The sequence below is a fragment of the Besnoitia besnoiti genome, assembly GCF_002563875.1.
Source record: "Besnoitia besnoiti strain Bb-Ger1 chromosome Unknown contig00014, whole genome shotgun sequence".
NCBI lineage: Eukaryota > Apicomplexa > Conoidasida > Eucoccidiorida > Sarcocystidae > Besnoitia > Besnoitia besnoiti.
In genome coordinates, this window is record NW_021703916.1 from 98,914 (window position 1) to 117,472 (window position 18,559).

The 18,559-nt window shown below is 59.6% G+C and overlaps 4 protein-coding genes across 4 annotated transcripts; 2 read left to right on the forward strand and 2 right to left on the reverse strand.

The window, feature by feature from the left end:
• Positions 1-1,579: 1,579 nt before the first annotated feature.
• On the forward strand, positions 1,580-2,610 carry BESB_024910 (uncharacterized protein; the record flags this gene model as incomplete). The annotated part of the gene is made up of 2 exons (XM_029361179.1): positions 1,580-1,884; positions 2,190-2,610. The coding sequence occupies 2 exons, from the start codon at positions 1,580-1,582 to the stop codon at positions 2,608-2,610; spliced, it is 726 nt and encodes a 241-aa protein (XP_029215534.1).
• Positions 2,611-4,466: 1,856 nt separating this feature from the next.
• BESB_024920 (uncharacterized protein) lies at positions 4,467-11,571 on the reverse strand (the record flags this gene model as incomplete). Its single annotated transcript, XM_029361180.1, has 7 exons — positions 4,467-4,606; positions 5,067-5,458; positions 6,090-6,204; positions 6,632-6,789; positions 7,259-7,347; positions 7,778-11,114; positions 11,249-11,571. 7 exons carry the CDS (start codon positions 11,569-11,571, stop codon positions 4,467-4,469), a joined length of 4,554 nt encoding a protein of 1,517 aa, XP_029215535.1.
• Positions 11,572-13,333: 1,762 nt separating this feature from the next.
• On the forward strand, positions 13,334-13,894 carry BESB_024930 (uncharacterized protein; the record flags this gene model as incomplete). Its single annotated transcript, XM_029361181.1, has 1 exon — positions 13,334-13,894. One exon carries the CDS (start codon positions 13,334-13,336, stop codon positions 13,892-13,894), a length of 561 nt encoding a protein of 186 aa, XP_029215536.1.
• Positions 13,895-15,786: 1,892 nt separating this feature from the next.
• BESB_024940 (uncharacterized protein) lies at positions 15,787-18,243 on the reverse strand (the record flags this gene model as incomplete). The annotated part of the gene is made up of 1 exon (XM_029361182.1): positions 15,787-18,243. One exon carries the CDS (start codon positions 18,241-18,243, stop codon positions 15,787-15,789), a length of 2,457 nt encoding a protein of 818 aa, XP_029215537.1.
• Between the last annotated feature and the right edge of the window lie 316 nt (positions 18,244-18,559).

Consider the following 18,559-nt stretch of genomic DNA (forward strand, 5'->3'; position numbering starts at 1 on the left):
AGAAAAGGAAGGACGCCCCTTCCAAGGAGCGAAAAACGTCTTTGGCTGAGAGATTCCTGTCCCCGGCAGGCGTGTGCTGGAGTAGGAGCTGGACGCTGGACGCCAGCCGGAGGTATCTCTCAGCGTTAACTCTCCGTTTTTCTTTCGAAGACACCGACTCGCCACAACCTGACAAGCATCAGTGGCGCTTCCCTGTAAAAGCTAGTCAGTGAGAAACGCAGAAGCCTGGAACCGACTCATCTGCGCTTTGTATGTTGATACACTATGAAGCACATAGCAGAGCATCGATAGTTGGCACCGACCGACTCATGCATGACGGATTTTTCCTCTGTTCTCAGAGATCGTTCCTCTCTCTTCGACGCAGACGTCTTTGCCGAAAAGAGAGTCGCAGTGGAGATTGGCAGTGCTCGTCTTTTTGCCGCCGTTGCCACCTTTCAAGAACTGGAAGCCTGTGCGAAGGCCCCATGCCGGCGGGCCCCTCACGCGGAAGCGCCGTGGCTCCTTCTGACTCAAAAAATCAGAAAAGCAGCTGAGGTCTTAAGAAGACACTGGCTGTAGCGCATCAAGAAACAGCGGCAGCCTCCGCGGAGTATACTCAGAGGTCGTGAAACCGACACGTTAGTTGTGCGCCTCTCAGGAAGAGCGCCAGACATCCCCCACAATAGTAAGGGCAGAACAGGGCTGTGCTTGTCATGCGGCAGGGAAGCGCGACAATGGCATCAGCGAGGTGGGATGTGCCGCAACTAGAGTTTGTTCAAGCGCATCTAATCCTGTAACGCAACAACTGCTCCATGTGTGTGCACACACGTCACTGAAGCCATTGTTCGTCCTTCGTATGCTTACAGGTTTGCGCTAGGACAGTCAATATTACCTGCTTTGAATTATATATAGAGGTATACGTGCGCGTATATGGCGCGTCCTCGAATATCTCCAAAGATATACACATAGACCACCGAAATTTGCGTTCGCGATACGTCCCTGTACCTCCCGCAAGGCCTGAGAAGCTGTAGGGTAGCGGATGCCCCATCATGTGCGAAGCCCTCAAACGCGTCTACAAGAGGGGTCAGAGATGAGCATTCCATAACGCGGTGAAGCGCCCTCGCGTTTTCCGCCGTATCGAGTTTCTGGACTGTCGTTCGTCGGTTTTCGCTCAGGCCTGTGTCGCAGAAATGACACTCGCGTTTGAAAGCATCACCTTCCCCTCCTCACCGCATAATGCTGAGCAATGCGAAGATGCAAACGCACTCAGACAAGAGCTGCGGAGGCAGCTACGCTCCAGCCGCCCTTTGTGAGAAGTTCATCCGCCAGACACAGGATGAGGAGCGGGCACTGAGAACGAAGGACGGGGCAGCTTCGCGCGCCCGCGCATTTTGCATCTCAGGACCCTGAAATCTGGCCTTCCAGTTGTGTTTTTCGGTTTTCACACACCTAGGAAGCAGGACGGCAGCGAAATTGACCAGACGGAAGACTCTGCTAAGCGGCGCGAAAATAACTACGGTGCACGGTGAAACATGACAGACAGGCCAAGACATATATACATATATATATTGATTTCTGTATACCTACGTGCCAGTGTGTTATGACCCTGCATAGATCAAACGTGTCGACATCAGCGACTCGCTTTCGCTTTGCGGTTCACTGCGGCAGGCCGCCTCCTTCTCAGCTCTGGTACCAGACGGAATACGGGCGCATGGACGGCCTGTGGCGCCTGACCAATGCGCCGACTGCTGACCAGGCAGACGTGCCCTCGATCGGCGAAGCTCTGGCGCGCAGAAGCGAAAGAAAGATGCAGCCGCCAAAGATTCCTGTGGCGCTCGACGGCTGCCCGATTCTCCACGCTAAGGCTCAGGAGGTGCTACGCTCCCGCGAAGAACTCTTTCGAACGTAGGAGCGACCGCACTCGCAGCTAGACAGAAGAAACCTCAACACCATGACATTCATACACATGCTGGTTTTATACTGGTGGCAGGCCTACAACCCCGTCGAAGACCCACAGCCGCACTCACGCGCAAAGAGAAATCTACGTTCCGCCCTGACCGCAGGACTTGCCGCACCAGCCTTTCAACGGCCAGACTTCCCTATTAGCACACGTTTACATCCTCAAATACAAATATACACATAGATATGTATGTATGTATACACGCTGGGAGTTTCACCGCAGTTGTCCTCTCCCTATAGGCCCACCGCAGGCGTGTGTACCTGCGTGTTGGCGTGGTGACTGGTCTTCTGGCTTTCGCGCTGTTCGCCAGCGGCTCGCCGAGCCCTGCAGCACCGTTTCCCGCGAGCGCCTCGCTGTGGCGCCATCCGCCGCCCGAGCGTTCGCTGGCCTGGCACTGTCGCATGGGCGCGAAGGAGTCGCACGCGGCGGAGGGCGCTCCCAAGGTCGACGCGGAGACTGCCTCGAAGAAGGCCAAACTGTGGCAGACGGAGGCGCACGCCTCCTGGGGCTCCGCGCTGCCCACGGCGCTCCACTTTCCTGCGCGTTTCCATCCGAGTCGCAGAGACTTCTCTCAGAGCCTCCCCTCGCAGAGACAGCGATGCAGCAGCCTGTGCACCACCATCAAGCACTGCAGACTGCCCAGAGCGTGTGAGCCGCTCGGCGGCGTCTAAAAAGATACCGACTCGCGAGGGAGGAACGATATCGGCACGGCGCCAAGCGCTAGACGCATCGCCAGCAGACGCTCGGAACACTCTCGCCTTCCAACTGCAGTTTCGTTTCTGAGGGGCGTGGGGCCTTCGTCTCGGAGAACGGCGGGCTCGCAGCGCTCGCGCGCCTTTGTGAGGAGCTGAACACAAGTCGCCGCGACAACTGGCTGATAAAAATCAGACGAACGCAAAGGCGAGGAGGGCGACAGCGGCGCGGAAAGCACCAGAGGAACAACAGAGGAAACAGAGAAAGGGAAGATGAAGACGCAGACAAACCAGACTTCGAAAAGGGTACACGGGAGTCGCTTCCTAATGGACCACAGCCGCATTGCAGGCGCACAGCAGAAGATATGTGACAGATGTAAGCGAGACGAGGGATGCAAGGAGTATCGCCGATGCCAGCATCACGGTAACAATCTGACTGCATGCTGATTATGCTGATTATTGATTTATAGATCTATCTATATATAGCTACATATGTATGGAGAGGACGTATGCAATGAGACTGGGTTCTACGATGCCGAGATCACTCCTCAAAGCCTAGCCCTCTGTCGACGGCGTTGTCCCGCCGTCCGCGACCTCGCAGTGAGCGCCCGATGGGCACCACCGTCGCTCTGCTCCCCGACTGAGGGAAAGATCCGTTCTCACTTCAGAATTGTTCCTTTCTCTCGGAGATCCTAGAAAATGAGCGCACGGATGTATTCTGTCCAGACAAACCTGCACTACCGTAGATCTCTGCAGACTTGCTCTGCTCTTTGATGGAAAACCTAAGCAACGGAAATGAAATAGAACTTCTTGCTCTAACGAAACCTCAATCATGTGCGAGTTGTCGGATACTATGTCATGAAGACTGTCTTTTCAATTCGCCGCCTCGCGAACTCTACCGTGAAAGCGCCACTGACCTCACTTTCACCTCTGCAAGGCCGGATAACCCGCCGTGTTTCGCACCCTATAGAAAACGGCGTTTGAAGATTCGCGCAGTGTCGTCGCTTTCCCTCGCGTAGCACGACGACCGTAAGCCTTGAACCCTTAGAAAGGGGTATGTTCGCAGGATTGCTGTCTCCAGCGTTCGCGCTCTTCTTCCGTGTGAAGACCTCTTTCAACTTCCTTCGGCCTCGACAGCTGCCACCGATGCATGCTGCTGATGTCCAAGAGTGTGATTGCATCTCTACCTTTGACTAGTCAGCGTCTACCGGACGTCGCTTATCTAACCGCTCTGACTTACTCGCCAATCTCTGGCTTATATATATATATATATATATATATATATATATATATATATATATATCCACATCTAGTCACTCAAACATATACATATACATATATACATATACATATATATATATATATATAGTGAGAGAGAGACACACACAATGCTTGCGTTTGGTGGCGTGAAAGCCTGAGGAAGCGGGAGGTCCACCCGCAGATCTTTCACAGACGTGAAAATTTTCTTTTACTTTGTCACAAAATTGGGTTCTTCACATCCTGCCAAAACCACCCAGTCTTCCTCGCTCTCCACCGCGCGACGAAACCGGACTGAAAATCGGGAATGCTCAGATGCTGCAAATCCAGATCGGCCTTCACTCCGTGAGGTCGACATGCACGAATGCCGGCGAACCATGAAAATACCTCTTACGCAGACGCTTCGCCTCTGCGCAAGTAGACGCGCGTGCGGAACACACTTTTCGATGGAGCGCGAGACGCGGGAGCAACTGGCTGGCGAAGCAAGCGGATGATGACACGTGAGAAAAAGGGGACAGCGCGGAAGAGCGAAGACCCAATCTCGCCTCTTTCGCCTCTCTGCGTTTTCTAAGGCGCCCCTAGCCGAAATGAAGAAGGGTTTTCTTCGGTTTGCTGCCTTTCTTGCCGCTCAAAGCATGTCCGCACAGCTGGCAGGACGCGCGCATGGCGTTGTTCGCGTACGTGCAGGCGGGGCACGCAACCCTGTCGCTGTCTTCACCTGCAAAAAAAAATTGAAAAACTCCCAAAGATATACAAAAATCCGCGTAACCGCACCGCGCGCAGACCCAAGACAACGGACCTCTGTGAAAGCGATGAAACAGAATAAACACACACACATGACGACTCAGCGAGCGCACACCCTACCCTGTATCTGCCTCCCTGCCATTACATACACATACATTTTCGAATAGAGATACATATTAGCGGTATATAAATATATATATGTCTGCATGTAAGTATGCGCACATCTGTTTGTGTGTACATATGTATAACGTGGAAGACTGCAGACAGCGGAAAAGTCGTAGGCCACACACGAGTCTGCTGTCCTTGGAGACGCTCGTCCGCTCATTTTTCGCTCCTCTCTTCTCCTTCGCCGTTCAGGACTGCTCTTTCTTCCGTCCCCCTCCCGCCGCGTTGCCTTAAAGTGTGTTTTTTGCCGCGACGCGGGTCTCGCTCACCCTCTTGGGCTCCGCGCCCGGGGCCTTCTTCGTCGCGCCGGCTCCACGCACTCGCGCCTGGTCGGTCTCGTCGCGTGCCTGTCTCCTTCTGCGCCGACTCCCCCCGCGCGCTCGCGGGCTTACGCAGCGAAGGCAGGGGCGGATACGCGGCCGCGGAGGACGGCGAGCCTGAGCTCGCCGCACTCTGCGGCGCCGAACTCGAGCTCGGCCCCTGCGGAGTTGCCGCAGGGGATGCACAGACAGGGCGCGGGATGAGGCGCGAGTCAGGCTCGCCCCACAGGTTCCTCGCGCGCCCGCCGTTGCCTGCAGCCGGCGCGGACGACGACGGCAGAGCGGGGAAGTCCGCGGCGCGACCTCGTGCGTCGAACCGCGCTCCCGCGCCAGGTCGGACCCTAAAGTCCGCAGCGTCCACACACACAATTCGTTTCACTCACAAGAATTGGTTTGGTTCAGAGACATGCATCGATACTCTCGCGTGGTCGCCAGAATGCGTGAGTTTACGAGCTTGCGGGTTGACGACGCACAGGCGCGCGCACACCCCGCACCCCGCGAAGACACGTCAGCCGGGCCTGCAGCAGTTCGCATTTACGCGGGCCTACTACGAGGCCTCGACCCGAGTTGATGCTGCGCTAGCCGTGGCAAGTCGCTCCGCTGAGTCCGATTTTCACGACATATCCCGAGCGAAAGAACGAGTAGACGTACACACACACGCAACTCTGAAACATCTGAACCCACATGTACACGAATTTATGTGTATATGTATACATATATATACATATATATACATTCGCGACACGTGAAGAGTCGAGACAGCTTTCACGCACGACGATAGTTAGCCGACAAGGCCTTACCTACTGTATATATATATATATATATATATATATATATATATATACAGATGTATATATATATATATATATATATGTATATATCGGTACTGATTAGGAAAGCATTTAGTGGCCGCAAACCCCTCAGAAAACGAACAAATCTAGACAAGTCTGCGTCCCGTTTCACGCAACTCACCAATTGCCAGAGGAGGGCCCGTGGCCTGCAGGAGCTGCGGAGTGCCTCGCGCCTGCGCAACCTGCTGCCGAAGAAGCGGAGGAGGGCGGAAGCGACGGAAACTCGTCAAGTTGCTCTGAACAAAAAAAAATCCCGCGCGTCGCTTTGTCGCCGCCGCCCACCCAGGGCAATATATATATATATATATATATTAGGGTTTAGGGTTTTTATATATATATATATATATTGCTAAGCGCTTCGTGCGGAGGAAAGCACGCTATCGTGCCTTAGCGAGACGCCTCAGCGGCTTCCTCGGGACGCCCATATTTCGCTTCCTGTTTTTTTCCTTCTCGACTCGCAGTCCTTGCTCCCCCCCCTCCCCCGCCACCCAGCCGCTAGCGGCTGTGCAAACGCCGATACGCATCTGTCTATCGTGCGCCCTCCGCGTCATTCTTTCTATCCTTTCCGGCGAAAGGACGCGCATCTCGCTTTGCTTTTCAGGGACGCGAGCGTCGCGCGCCTCGCGCGCCTTGCTGCGTGGCCTTCTCGGGAGACTTTCTTACCTCGTTCAGGTCTCTGGGCAGCAGCGGCGCGGAGATACAGGAGCAGCGTACGAATTTCGGCGTCCTGCGCAGGCCCGAGCGCCGCCTGGCACCGGGCCAGCCACTGCGTCACAGCGCCCTCTCGTGCGGAACTTCCACGGAGACGGTAGTAGGTCGGCCTGAAAAACAGAAAATCAGAAAGAAGATGAAAAAACTTGCTCCCAACATTTGTAGGCCCTCGGCTCTGTTGGTTGCGACACGCGACGCAAAGCGGAAGAAGTCAGAAGCGAGCTTGGCGCGCCTCAGCGGCAAGCCTTCTCGCATCGCAGCCTCTGCCTGCCGCGGAAGGCAGCGCGCTAAACGGATACAGAAACAGGCAGTGAGCCCGCGCGAACGGCCTTGTCACGCGCAAGAAACAAACGACGAACGTCAGAGCTCTGCGACAACAACAGAGCATCAGCAGCAGGCACACGCAACGGGGACAAACCCGAAACCTGTGTCAAAAGGCAGGCCCTATTTCGTTTTCGTGGACGAACGCCGATGACACCAGGAATGAAGCGAAACACGCAGAACAGAGAAGAGACTGCAGCCGCCGCTCCAACGGACGACTTGATTTGCATTCGTTGCGAGACACGGAAGAAATCTTACCCGAGAGCCTGAATATCTTCGAGAAGCTTCGTGCTCTGAATGAAGGGCGCCAAGTCGCGCGAGAGGAGAGCCAGCTGCTGGAGTTCCAGCTGCACATACACCGCACGCCACACAAGACACGCACAATCAGACCAGAAGGAGCGACGTTTTCCTTCGGCGTGTGTCTCCCTCTCGGATTCACTGCCCGTTCCTCAGATCCTTCTCTCGCGCGCCGCCTCCCTCCTGCACAGAAATCCAAATGTCTTTCCGTCTGGCTGTCTGTGCGAATACCTTGCCTCTGTTGCGTTTTCGCGTCGCCGCAGCGCTCTCTTAAGGCACAACGACTCTCAATCGTTCCTTCACTCGTTTCCGCTGTCGGCACCCGGCTTTTCTTCGTCTGTATCTGCTGCTCCCGCCCAGGCCCGCCATTCCAGTTCCTCGCTGCAACTCCTTCAAAAACTCTTCCCTTTGCCTGACTCTCTCGCTGCCTCCTTCCTGCTCTTCAGGCCGCTCGCTGTGGGGCGGCCAGTCGGTGCTTACCTGGGAGCGGAGGGCGACAGCGTCGCAGAGAGCGGCTTCGGTCTCTGCGATTTCGCATGTTTTTCTATCTTTCTCGCTAGTCTTTTGCTTCGCGGCCTTCGAAGCCGGCTCGGCCGTCCACGCGGGGCCTCTGCTAGCGTTAAGTCTGTTCTGCGGCAGGCGAGCGCCGAGGTGCTTCCCGCCCTTCCGCAGCTGCTGCGGAACGCCCAGCGAGACTCGCTCAACTTTCGCTTCTGCCTCGTCGTCTGCGTCCACGCCGAGATGCGCGTCCAGCTTCTCAACGATCCATGAGAGCGCCTGCAAGAAGTTGTTCTCCTGACCAAACACGATCGCGCCGCGGTCTTCCTCCCAGAGAGGCAGGAAGCTCCGCACCGGCGGACACGCGGCCCGACGCGGCTTCTGCGACTCCTCGTTCTCCTTCTTTGTGGAGCCCTGACCTTTCTGGGCTTCCTCCTCTTCGCCTTTCCCGCGCCTCCGCGCCAATAGCCCGTTGGCGTCCGCTGCGTCTTGGGCCTTCTCGCTCGCCCCGCCCCGGTCGCGCCAAGACGCCAGCGAGGCGCCGTCCGCGCACGACCCCGCCGTCTCCTGGGGCGCGTTGGGCTCCAGGGCCGCGGAGACGCAGCTGGCGACGGCGTCGTGCGCGGCCTTAAGGCCCTCGAGAAGCATCTGCTGGCGCTGCTCGGACCCGGCGGGGTCTCCGCGCCCGCCCCCCGCCGCGTGTGCAGCGGACGACGGCGCGGCGACGCCGAGAACGAGGAGAAGCAGAAGGCGAGCCGCGAAGGACTGTGGAGGCGGAACCGTTGACCGCGCCCCTCGCAGCGACGAAGAGGAGGCCGCCTGCTGACTCACGAGGGTGGGGAGTACGATCGCTCGCGTGCTGTCGCCGGCGTTGCGCGCCTGTCGCGCGCTGTCTGCCGAGGAGGGGAAGCCCCAGAGGGCGGCGACGAGCCTCGCGACATAGACGGCGACGGTCTGGGTCAAAAGACTCGTGCGATCCTGCGGACGACGCGCGGCGTCCTCCGCGGCGCCCGCCGACGCGGCATGCGCCTTCTCCGCCTCGCGCAGCAGCCGCAGGGCGTCGCGAACTTGCTGCTGTTGGTGGGGAATCGTCAGGCTGTCGATACACCGCGAGGCGCGGTTCAAGTAGCCCTTTGCCTCTTCGTCAGACCGCAGCGCATCCGCGCTCCACGTCGCGAGCGCATACGCGTACGCGGTGTTCAAGTCGTCGGCGAGCTCCTCCTTCTGGCGCAGCGACAGCGCGCAACAGAGGCACTCCAACAGCACCGAAGCGGACGTCGCGGAGTCTGCAGGCGACGACGCCTCGGCGGCGAGCTGCTGCGGAGACGCAAGACCCGGGGGCAGTAAAGGGACGCCGTTCCGCGCCGAAGAGCCCGTGAGCCCCGGCGGCGGCGAGGGCGACGCGAATGGCCTCCGGCCCCGGTCGCACGCCTCGTCATCTCTCTCTTCTTCTTCCTCTTCTGTCTCGCGTGGTTCGTCCTCTTCGAACACGCGCTTACCCTCTTCGTCACCATCCCTTCCAACGTCTGGGGAGCGCCGGCGGCCTCTTGCCCCTTTCTCCTCGCGCCGGCGCCGAGCGGAGGCGGAGGCGGGCTCGGCGCTGCGGTCGCGGGGCGAGGTGTGGGTGCGGAGGGGCGAGGCGCCTCGGGTCGCGCCAGCGTTGTTCTGGCGCCCTCTGCGGCGGTCAGCGGCGCCGCCCTGCGTCTGCCGCCCCTGCTGCTCCTGCTTGTAGGTCCGGTAGTTGAAGCAGAGCGCCAGCGGCACCGCGACGCGCTGCGAGCCCCCAGACGGCGCGGGCTCGCCGGCGCTTGCGCGCGCGGCGCTCGCGGACGAGGACGATGAGCCATACAGACGCGAGGAGAGCACGGCGGACGGCGTTCCATGGCGCGTAGCCAAGTGAAGCAGCAGCTCGGTTTCGTCGCGGAAAACAGTCAGCGGACAGGACTCCGTGTGCGGGCACGGATGGTGCAGCTCCCGGTAGTGCTGCTGCAGCTGCGGCAGCGTGGAGAAGACTGGAATGAGGTCGGCGATTTCGGTTTGTCCTGAGCCGTCGGCGTCGCGCCTTCGCCGGCCCTCGTTTTCGCCTCGCGCACCGCCCCCCCCCCGCCTGTCGCCCGCTTGTCTATCCGCAAGTCGCTCCTGCGCCTCCGCGTTCGCCTTCACCACGTCGGCCTCGCACAGCGCGCAGTGAAAGTGATTGTTTTTCACGTGCAACAGCAGCGCGTCTCCGTCCAGGCACCTCTCCTTGCACACGCGGCACCTCGGGTGTACGTACACCTGGCTCTCGGCCGCGCGCCCCGAGGCTTTTCCCCCGCCGCTCGCGTTCTGCTGCAGGTGGACGTTGAGGAGGTCCGCGGGGTACAGACAATGCTCAAGGAGAAGGAGCTGCGGGCGACCCGCGACGCAGACGCTGCAGTAGCTGTCGCCTCCGTGCCACTTCTGCGTGTGCACGCCGAGCTGCTGCAGCGAGCTGAAGGCGCCGGCGGAGGTCTGCCCCCCCCCTCCAGGTGCGTAGGTCGGCTCGGGGAAGGCGAACGTCGGCGTCTCGGGCGCCGCCCCCCCGCGACTCCCCGCGCTCGCCGAATTCCCGCTTCCTCCTCCTCCCGCTCCCACTCCGCCACGAGCGTCGCGCTCCGAGACGCTGTTCCTGCGGCCCTTCTTCTCGCCGCCGTCTTTGGAGGGGAGTTTCTGTCGCGCGGCGAGCGCCTCGCACATCTCGGCCTCGAGCGCGTCTTGGTCCTCGCAGAAGACAAAGTCCTGCAGCCAAGCAGCGCGGCAGGCGGGCACCCAGCAGCGGAACTGAAGCACCACCTCGGTGAGGCGGCGCACCGCCGGCGAGGAGAAGCAGAAGGCGCTTCCAGCGTCGCGCAGGTGACTCGGGAGGGCGAGCGCCGCGGCCTCCGTGAAGAAAGGTGGAGACAGGAAGCTCTGCGCCAGGACCGCCGGCAAGCTGTTCTGCGCGAGCCGCGCCGCGAAGCGCCCCAGGGTCGCGGGAACCAGCGAGGGCAGGTACAGGAGGAGGAGGTACGGCGTGGAGACTTTGCAGAAGGGACAGACGGGATTGTAAGGCGGGAAGAGGCGCAGCCGCAGCGCACAGAGCCAGCAGAAAATGTGCTGACAGGGCCCCACCGCCACGCATGGCGACGTCTCGTAACAGAGAATGCACTCGTGCTTAGGCGCGAGCGCGTCGATCGCGGCCGCTGCCGCGTCGCCCTTCGCGCGGGAGTGGGGAGGCCAGCGCCGCGGCGAGAGGGTCGCCGCCGCGCCCTGGCCTTCGTCTGCGGACGAGTTTTCCTCGTCGCTCGCGCACTCCGCCGCGCTACAGTCAAAAAAGAGACGCTCGGCGTATCGGTCAGGCTCGAATAACTTCCTCAGCAGCGATTCAAACGACGTCGCGCCTTTACGGCTCCGCGCAAATGAAGTCGAGGGCGCCGCAGCCGCCGAGGGCGAGACCGGGCGGTAGTACACGCTGCCGCCGCCTCGTCGTCGTCCGCCGCGCGCGCCGCGGCCGCCTCCCCCCCTCGAAGCCTCCCTCCACCTCCTCGAGCCGCGCCCGCGGAGGGCTGCGAGGCAGATGCGAGGGAGGCGTCGCCTTGCGGCTGCTCGGCCTCCGCCCCGCTCGGGCCGCGCTCGCGCGCTGCTCGATCCCCCCACCCGCCTCCTCGCTCGCCACCGCCGCCCCTGCGGCGGGGCGGCCTGCCGCGCGTGGCGAAGGCGCCGCGCGAGGCAGACGCTGCCGCAGCGGCCTGCGCGTGTGGCGCCTCGGCCTCACCCATCTCGCGGAAGCAGAAGAAAACGAAAAGTTCCAGAAACGCGTGGCGAGAGACTGACGGAGAGAGGCAGACCGCGAGAAGGTCGAAGGCGAACAACGGCTGAGAACAGACACCGAGCCGTACCCCGACGATGCGCACAGAGGCGAGCTAGCGGGACAACACGAAGAGCAGGCTAGAAGAGGTCACTGAAAGGAGAAGCTGGACGCGCCTGCTCCAGTGGGAGTCCACACACTCTTCTCGCGCTGATAGAGCAAGCGCCAGCAAAAATCAGAAGCGAAGAGACCCTGGAAAAACCTGAGAGACCTGCAAATCGGCTGTTGAGGTCACTGGGGCGTCAGACAAGCTGTGCGTACCAGCGCCTGCAGAGAGAATTGTGCGTGGCTGTACCGATATGTCTATATACGTGGCTGGGCCGGGGGAACACAGGCAGGCAGAGAGGACCTGCGAAATACACAAAATGAGGGCGCCGGGTTAACGGCGAAGAAGGAAAAACGCAGACTGGCGCCGCTGCGCACGAGAAGGCGAACAAGCTGACCAAGGTGAGCACCGAGACACGCACAGCCGGCCGCGGCGCCGTACACAGCGTGAGGAGAACGAGGATAACCTTGGGAAACGAAAAAACTCCGCGAGCGGCTCATTCCAGTGGGGGAGGGTGTAGACGAGGCAGGTCAGAAAAAACGCGAAGAACGCGGAAGGCCGGTAGGAGACGAAGGCCGCCGTCCTGAGCGCCCGACACAGGAGAGCGGACGACGACGAGGGAGAGCCTCAGCGGTCAGTTGAACGGGCGCGCGCGCCTCGCCACACGAGGGAAAAAAAAGTCTAACGTGAGCGTGAGAGAAAGCGCAGAACATGCAGGACACTTTGTCAGCTCTCGCCTGCGGCGAAGCAGGTCACGAGCGCAGTGGCAGTCGAGTGACACACCACACAACCGTCGGGGCTCAGAAAGAAGACAGAAGATTTCGAACCTCAGAAAAGCAGTCGCCTCCACGTTTGAAGAGAGTGAAAACGGGGGCGAGACTGTCTCGTCGTCCTCCCCCGCGCGAGAAACGCCCAGCGGGAGCTCCAGGCGGGCAAGCTGCATGCAACGCCGCGCGATTGATAAGCTCTGAGCAATGCATGTCGGCAAGAGACGGAGGTGAACGACCGAGACACTGCAAAGCCATCTCAGGCCGACACAAGCACACAAACAATAAAACAACAATAAAGGCGAACGGCAATCGTTGCCGACAACAGAGAGAAGACTGCCCGCCGACGACAGGTGTACATACACCGTGGTCAGGCGAGGCACACGCGCGACGAGCTTTTTCGCGAGTTTCCTTTCTTCGTCCAAAAAACCACCGCGCCGTCGGAAGCTGTAAAGTGGACAGTCGAGAGCGCTTACCGTTGTCTCAAGCGGTGAACGCAGGGAAAGTAAGGGAAGAATGCCTGCGCGTACCCTCTCCTCGCGCCACTCCCAGCCTACACGTAGCTCCTCTGCCTTACGGGTCGCGAGAGCCCGCTGACTCAAGAACAAGACGCTGATCTTTTCGGCGAGGAGAGGAAAAGCCACGACTGCCGGAGAGAGCTCACGCGGGTCGCCAGCGAGCGTAGAACCGCGCGGCGTGCTCCAACAGTTCTTTCCTGTGAGTCCTCCTCGTGCCTCTTTCGCCGTGTTTTATCGACTTTCCCTGCGAATTGATTCCGCCCTCCAGACGGGGTGAGCGCCTCTCGGGTTTTTTGCGGTTTCGCGCTGCACGCGTCGTCTCCTCGCCCGGACTCCTTCAAGATGCTGCCGGCTGCCTCTTCTTTCTCCTTCGCTGCCTCTTCGAGGCCTCTGCTGTCTGCCATGCGTCGCCGCGTGCTCCCATGCCCCTTACCCGGCGCCCGTCAGCCTCCCTCTCTTCCGCTCTCTCCAGCGCTCGCGGCTTGTCCTCCGTCTCTTCCCCCCGCGCCTCCTCGGCTGAGCCGCGCCTTCTCCACGACGCCGCCGGCCTCACCTCCCTCGTCGTCTGATACGCCCGCGGCGTTCGCCTCGCCCTCCGCGTCGTCTGCCTCTTCTGCGTCATCGGCTCCCGCGCCTGCCTCTTCTTCTTCGCGCGGCTTCGCCGGCCGACACCGTCTGATTCTGCCGCCGGATTTGCCGCGGGGCATGAAGAAGGGCGGCGGCAGTTTCGACGGCGGGACTGCGCTCTCAGCCGCGCTGGAGGCCGCCTTTTACGACAAGCCCTCGCGGCAGAAACGCGTGGCGGGGAAGGAGATGAGTGGAAAAGACTACTCGCGACTCATGGTTCCCAAACAAAGAAAGAAGAAGACCAAACACACCGGCGGACAGAACGTCACCTACTGAGCCTCGCCGCCGGCCCCACCCAGCTAAGTCCTCACCTATATATTTATATACATGAATATATATGTATTTATGAATATAATCAGTAAGTACGTATATATTAAATTACGTATAAGTATATATAGATGGATACATGTGTGTATGTGGGCGGCGCTTTTGAGGACGCGACGCGTTGTCTAGTTAAAACATGCGCAGTTGGCTTGGAGGTCATCCAGAAGCCGGACGAGGAGACTCTCGCGTGCAGAAGCAGGCCTCGAGCTGAGCGGAATGGCTCGCACGAGAATCTTCGACACGGAGACGCGCGCCGCTCCGGTACCGCGAAAGCATCTCCCTACGACGAAACAAGTATTGCCATATATATATATATATATATATATATATATATATATGTCTCTCTGATATCGACGAAATTTCAGGGTATAGACTTTGGCGAGGGGAATCCATGGACTGCGAACGAGTTGCCAGCGCGGGTTTCGCCCGCGTGCCGAGGCCTGTCTGATATTTTTCTTCTCCCTCGAGGCTTGTGTGAGAAGCGCGTGACTGAATACTCTTGCGCCGCATGCAGGTGGCGGCCAGACTCAGTTTTGCCGTTTGCGTGCCGCTCGCGCGAAGCACGCAAATGAAACCAGCGCATTTTCAACTGTTGTAGATTTTACTGGCATTCCGATGCAGACGTGTAGATACAACTATATATGCATGCAGGGACATATATATATATATATATATATATATATATATATATATGCGCATACGCCCACGCAGCCGCGCAGAGGGACCCCCGAGCAAGAAACGGATTCGAGTATCGTAGTCGAGTGAGAACGACATGTCTGTTCGAATAAATTCTCCACGCGAAAAAGCAACTGGGATAACCACGCACCGATCAGAGGCCAGAAGGCTGAGCAATGTTGGCCTGGGTGCGCTCCTCGCTCGCAGGGCTGTGTGCACTCTTTTTGGGGGAGGGCAACGCCTGGGGCAATGCTGCATTGCCGCAGAATACTTGACGCGGCGGTGCGGAGAACAAAAAAGACTCGAGCAACAACCGCGAAGTCGCGGAAGAGAAAACCGGAGGCCGGCGGACAAACCACGCCAGAAAACGCAAAACAGAGGGACCCGAAGAGAGCGCGGGAGTGGGAAAGGAATGACGAAAGCGCAAACACCGCGGAACTCGCGGCCTCACCCGCCCGCCGACAGCAGAACTGGGCGCTCGGATGTGCATCTATATAGAAGCGCTCTTGCGCCCATACACGACACACATCGAAAACCATTTTATACAAACATATATATATATATATATATAGGATTATACATATATTTGAATATGTGTGCAAATGGCAGCGCCACGTCGACGGCACACCCACGGCAAGACACTAACTCTGTGCAAGAAGTACGAATTTAGAAACAGGCAAATTACACCGCGAGGAGCTCCGCGGCGTTGCGAGTTTGAAACGGCTCGCGAAGACAAGCAGCATGGCAGGAACCAAGCGCACGCGAGCCGTTTCACTGGCGTGCGAGCTTCTCCTCTTCTCAACCTTCTCGATTCAAGCGCCTCTTCGTCCTTTCTCCTGGGGCCCTCAAGCTGTCCTCCGTGTTCGTTCCTTCTCGCTGAAAAACTTGTATCTGACACCGCTACGACTCCTCCCCCCCCCACGTGAGCGGACTGAACTGCCTGTTCTGTGTGTGCTCTGCGCCCACTCCTGGCCAGCCTCGCGTCCTTCTCCGCTCTGCTTTGCTTGACAGTCCTTGAACTGTGTAAAGATCATTGTGTTATGGTTCTATCGCAAACCATTGAGATTACGAAATTATGGTTTTGGGCTCGAAAAGTTCTCTCAATAACTAGCTGAGTGCTTGTACGATAACTATATCAATGCAGTACCAATTAAGGCGTGTAGCATCTCCTATGCTCCTTCCACCGGCGCCTCGCTGGCGCTGCCGCTCGCCCTCTCTTCCAGGCGGCTAACCCGCGCGTCTGGCGCCGCTTTGGGCGTCGCGTCTCGTGACTCCGTTCGGCGTCGCCAGGCCTCGAGGACTTTCTTCTTCGCGTAGAGCCAGAGGAGCTGCAGCGCGAGCGGCCCCCACCTGGCGAGCGCCTTGCGAAACAGAAAGGCGAAGAGGCGCTTCTGATACTCGCGCGACATCGCTTGGCGGCCTTCCTCCATCTCCCGCCCCTCTTCGCGGCGCTCCGCAATCAAGCGGGCCAGAGCAAACTCGAACTCGCGCTGGACGCAAGCGAGACACCGCGGCGGTCGAGGCCGCAGCTGCGGGCCCAGAGGGGCGGATAAAGACGGTCGCAAGGGCACACCATCAGACAGCGAAGACTGGGCGCACGCGTCAGCCACTGCCGCCGAGTCTGAAAACGACGAGCAGGAAGGCGAGGACTCGTCCGCGAATGCTGGGCAAGGTCCGCAGAAGAAGCAGCCCTGACGAACGAGGGCGCGGAGGAAAGCGCGCGCGCGCTTCGACGTGCGCGGAGCTGCGGCTGCAGCTGCCTTCTGCAGCGCCCGGGTGTATGTACACCTCAGCTTTTGCGCTTGAAGGTCGAACGCAGGGAGACCCGCGACGAAGGAGGAGAACTCGAGGCGAAACGAGGCGAGCAGTCTCTCCGCGACGTTTTCGAGGAACGCCAAGTAAGCAGGCACAACTGCGATCTCGTAGAAGTCCCTCAACAAGAGTTCTTCCTGTCCCTTCCGCTCGCCGTCAACTGGCTCGCCTGTGTGCGAAATAAGCCTGAACCAAGGCATCCGAAACGGCTGCCATCGCCCGCTGCAGGCGCCCATCGCACAACGCGGGACTACGCGCGAGAGAGCTTTCGAAAGCCGCTCGCCGCCAGCCACTGGGTCACTGCGCTTCCTCGCGCCTCTCTGCTTGTCTTCCTCCTCTCCCTCGCCGTCCGCGGCCTGCGCTTGACCGGCTCGTTCTCCACTGTGCTGCTTCTCGCTGTCAGTTCGCGGCTTGACTGCGGCCTCCCCCTCTTCTCCTCTGCTGGCGTCTTGGCTGGACTGGCCTCCTCTTCGATTTGCTTCCGCTCCTTCTGCACGTGGCGTCTGCCTCGCCTTCGCCTCTTCGGTTCCTCCGGTCGCGCCTGAAAGGAATGCGCGAAGCTCGGCCTCACTCCTCGACACCCGCTCGGCGAACTCGCGGCTCACACGCTGGAGAGACAACTCAGGAACGAGTCCTTCCGCGAGCTCTGCGGGCTCCATTTCTTCCGCAGGATTATCGATGGAGGCAGCTGCAGCTTCGCTGGGAGCCCGCACGGAAAGGAGACGCGCGTCGCCACCTTGCGCGAAAGCTAAAAGCCCCTCGCGGTGTATGTACAGCACGTCCTCCCACGTCGGACGTGGAGGGCCCGCGTGCACCAAAAACGCCGCTACGTGGACAGAAGACGCGATAGAAGGAGAACAAGATGCCGAGGACGGCCGCAGAGAGCCTGAGGGAAGCGACACACTCGAGTGAAAAGATGAATCATTCGCTGGAGGACAAGGAGACGATGTGATGACAGTCGAACGAGACGGCGACAGACAGCGGGGAACTAAAGGCCTCGCGAGAGTCGGCACGGCATCCGGTGGCCACGCACGGACGGGCGAGGAGGCTGAAGAGCATGTGAAGAACTCTGGCGACCAGCTGAAAGGGAGTCGCCTCTGCAGAATACGGGTGAGTCCTATTCTTTTTCTTCGCATAGAACGCAGGCCGAGCTGGCGGCCAAGGCGCACTAGGAGCGAAGGGAATGACAGCAGGAAGAAGAAGACAAAGAGAGGCAAGCAGAAGGACGCTCCGGCGTGCAAAGCCCGCAGGAGGAGGCGAAGGCGGCGGGGACGGCGGCCGCGTTGAAATCGAGTTCTTTCGATGCTTCGTGTGCGTTCGTTGCCTCCTTCTCCGCCTTTTCCTGATGGATAAGAGGCTGAGCTTACGGGCGGCGTCGCGCGACACTCGCCGGTGGCTGCTTCTGGCCTGTGGGCGGCTTCGCCGCCTTCGCAGTCTCTCGTCGTTGGGCATTGTGTGCCTTTGCCTCTGCATGTTGCTGTCATTCCGCCACTCATGGTTCGCTCGGCCTGGCTCTTGCCTCGGTGCGAGAGGAAACGAAGAAGCGGCGGCACACCGATCGACTGAAGAGGAAGCGAGGAGGCGAGACACGCGGGCTTCGCCGCTCGCCCGCCCCCTGAGGCAGTGTCTGAAGCGAAGACGCAGCCTGCGTCAAAGAGGCTTCCATTAACGGATTCTACAGGTTTCTGAAGGTGCTCATCGATGGAGCCTTTGGCGAGCTGAAAATAGCTGCGCGCAGCTTCTTCATCCTTGCAGGCCTGGCCGTGGCCGCCGCTGAAGCTCGCCTCATGCCCCTTCTTCGTCAAGGCACGCATAGATTTTCTGAGGAAAGCGGGGTCCTCCTTGGGGCGCAAAGCGGACAGAAACCGAGCCGCGGGAGAAGAGGCACGCGGCGACGCCACAGCGGAAGGATCAGAGGAGGAGGAAACGCGCTGAGGCCGGACGGTGGCAGTTCCTGGGTTTTGGACGCGGAGATTAGGCCGCGCAAGGGAAGCGCGCAGTGGAGTGCGCGGTGAGAGTGCAGCGCCTATCTGACTCGTCAGGGGCGCTGTGAGCGCAGACGCGAAGGGCGCGCACAGCAGCGGAGAAAGATGAAACCAGAAAGAAATCAAGCAGAGCGAAAACAGAAGA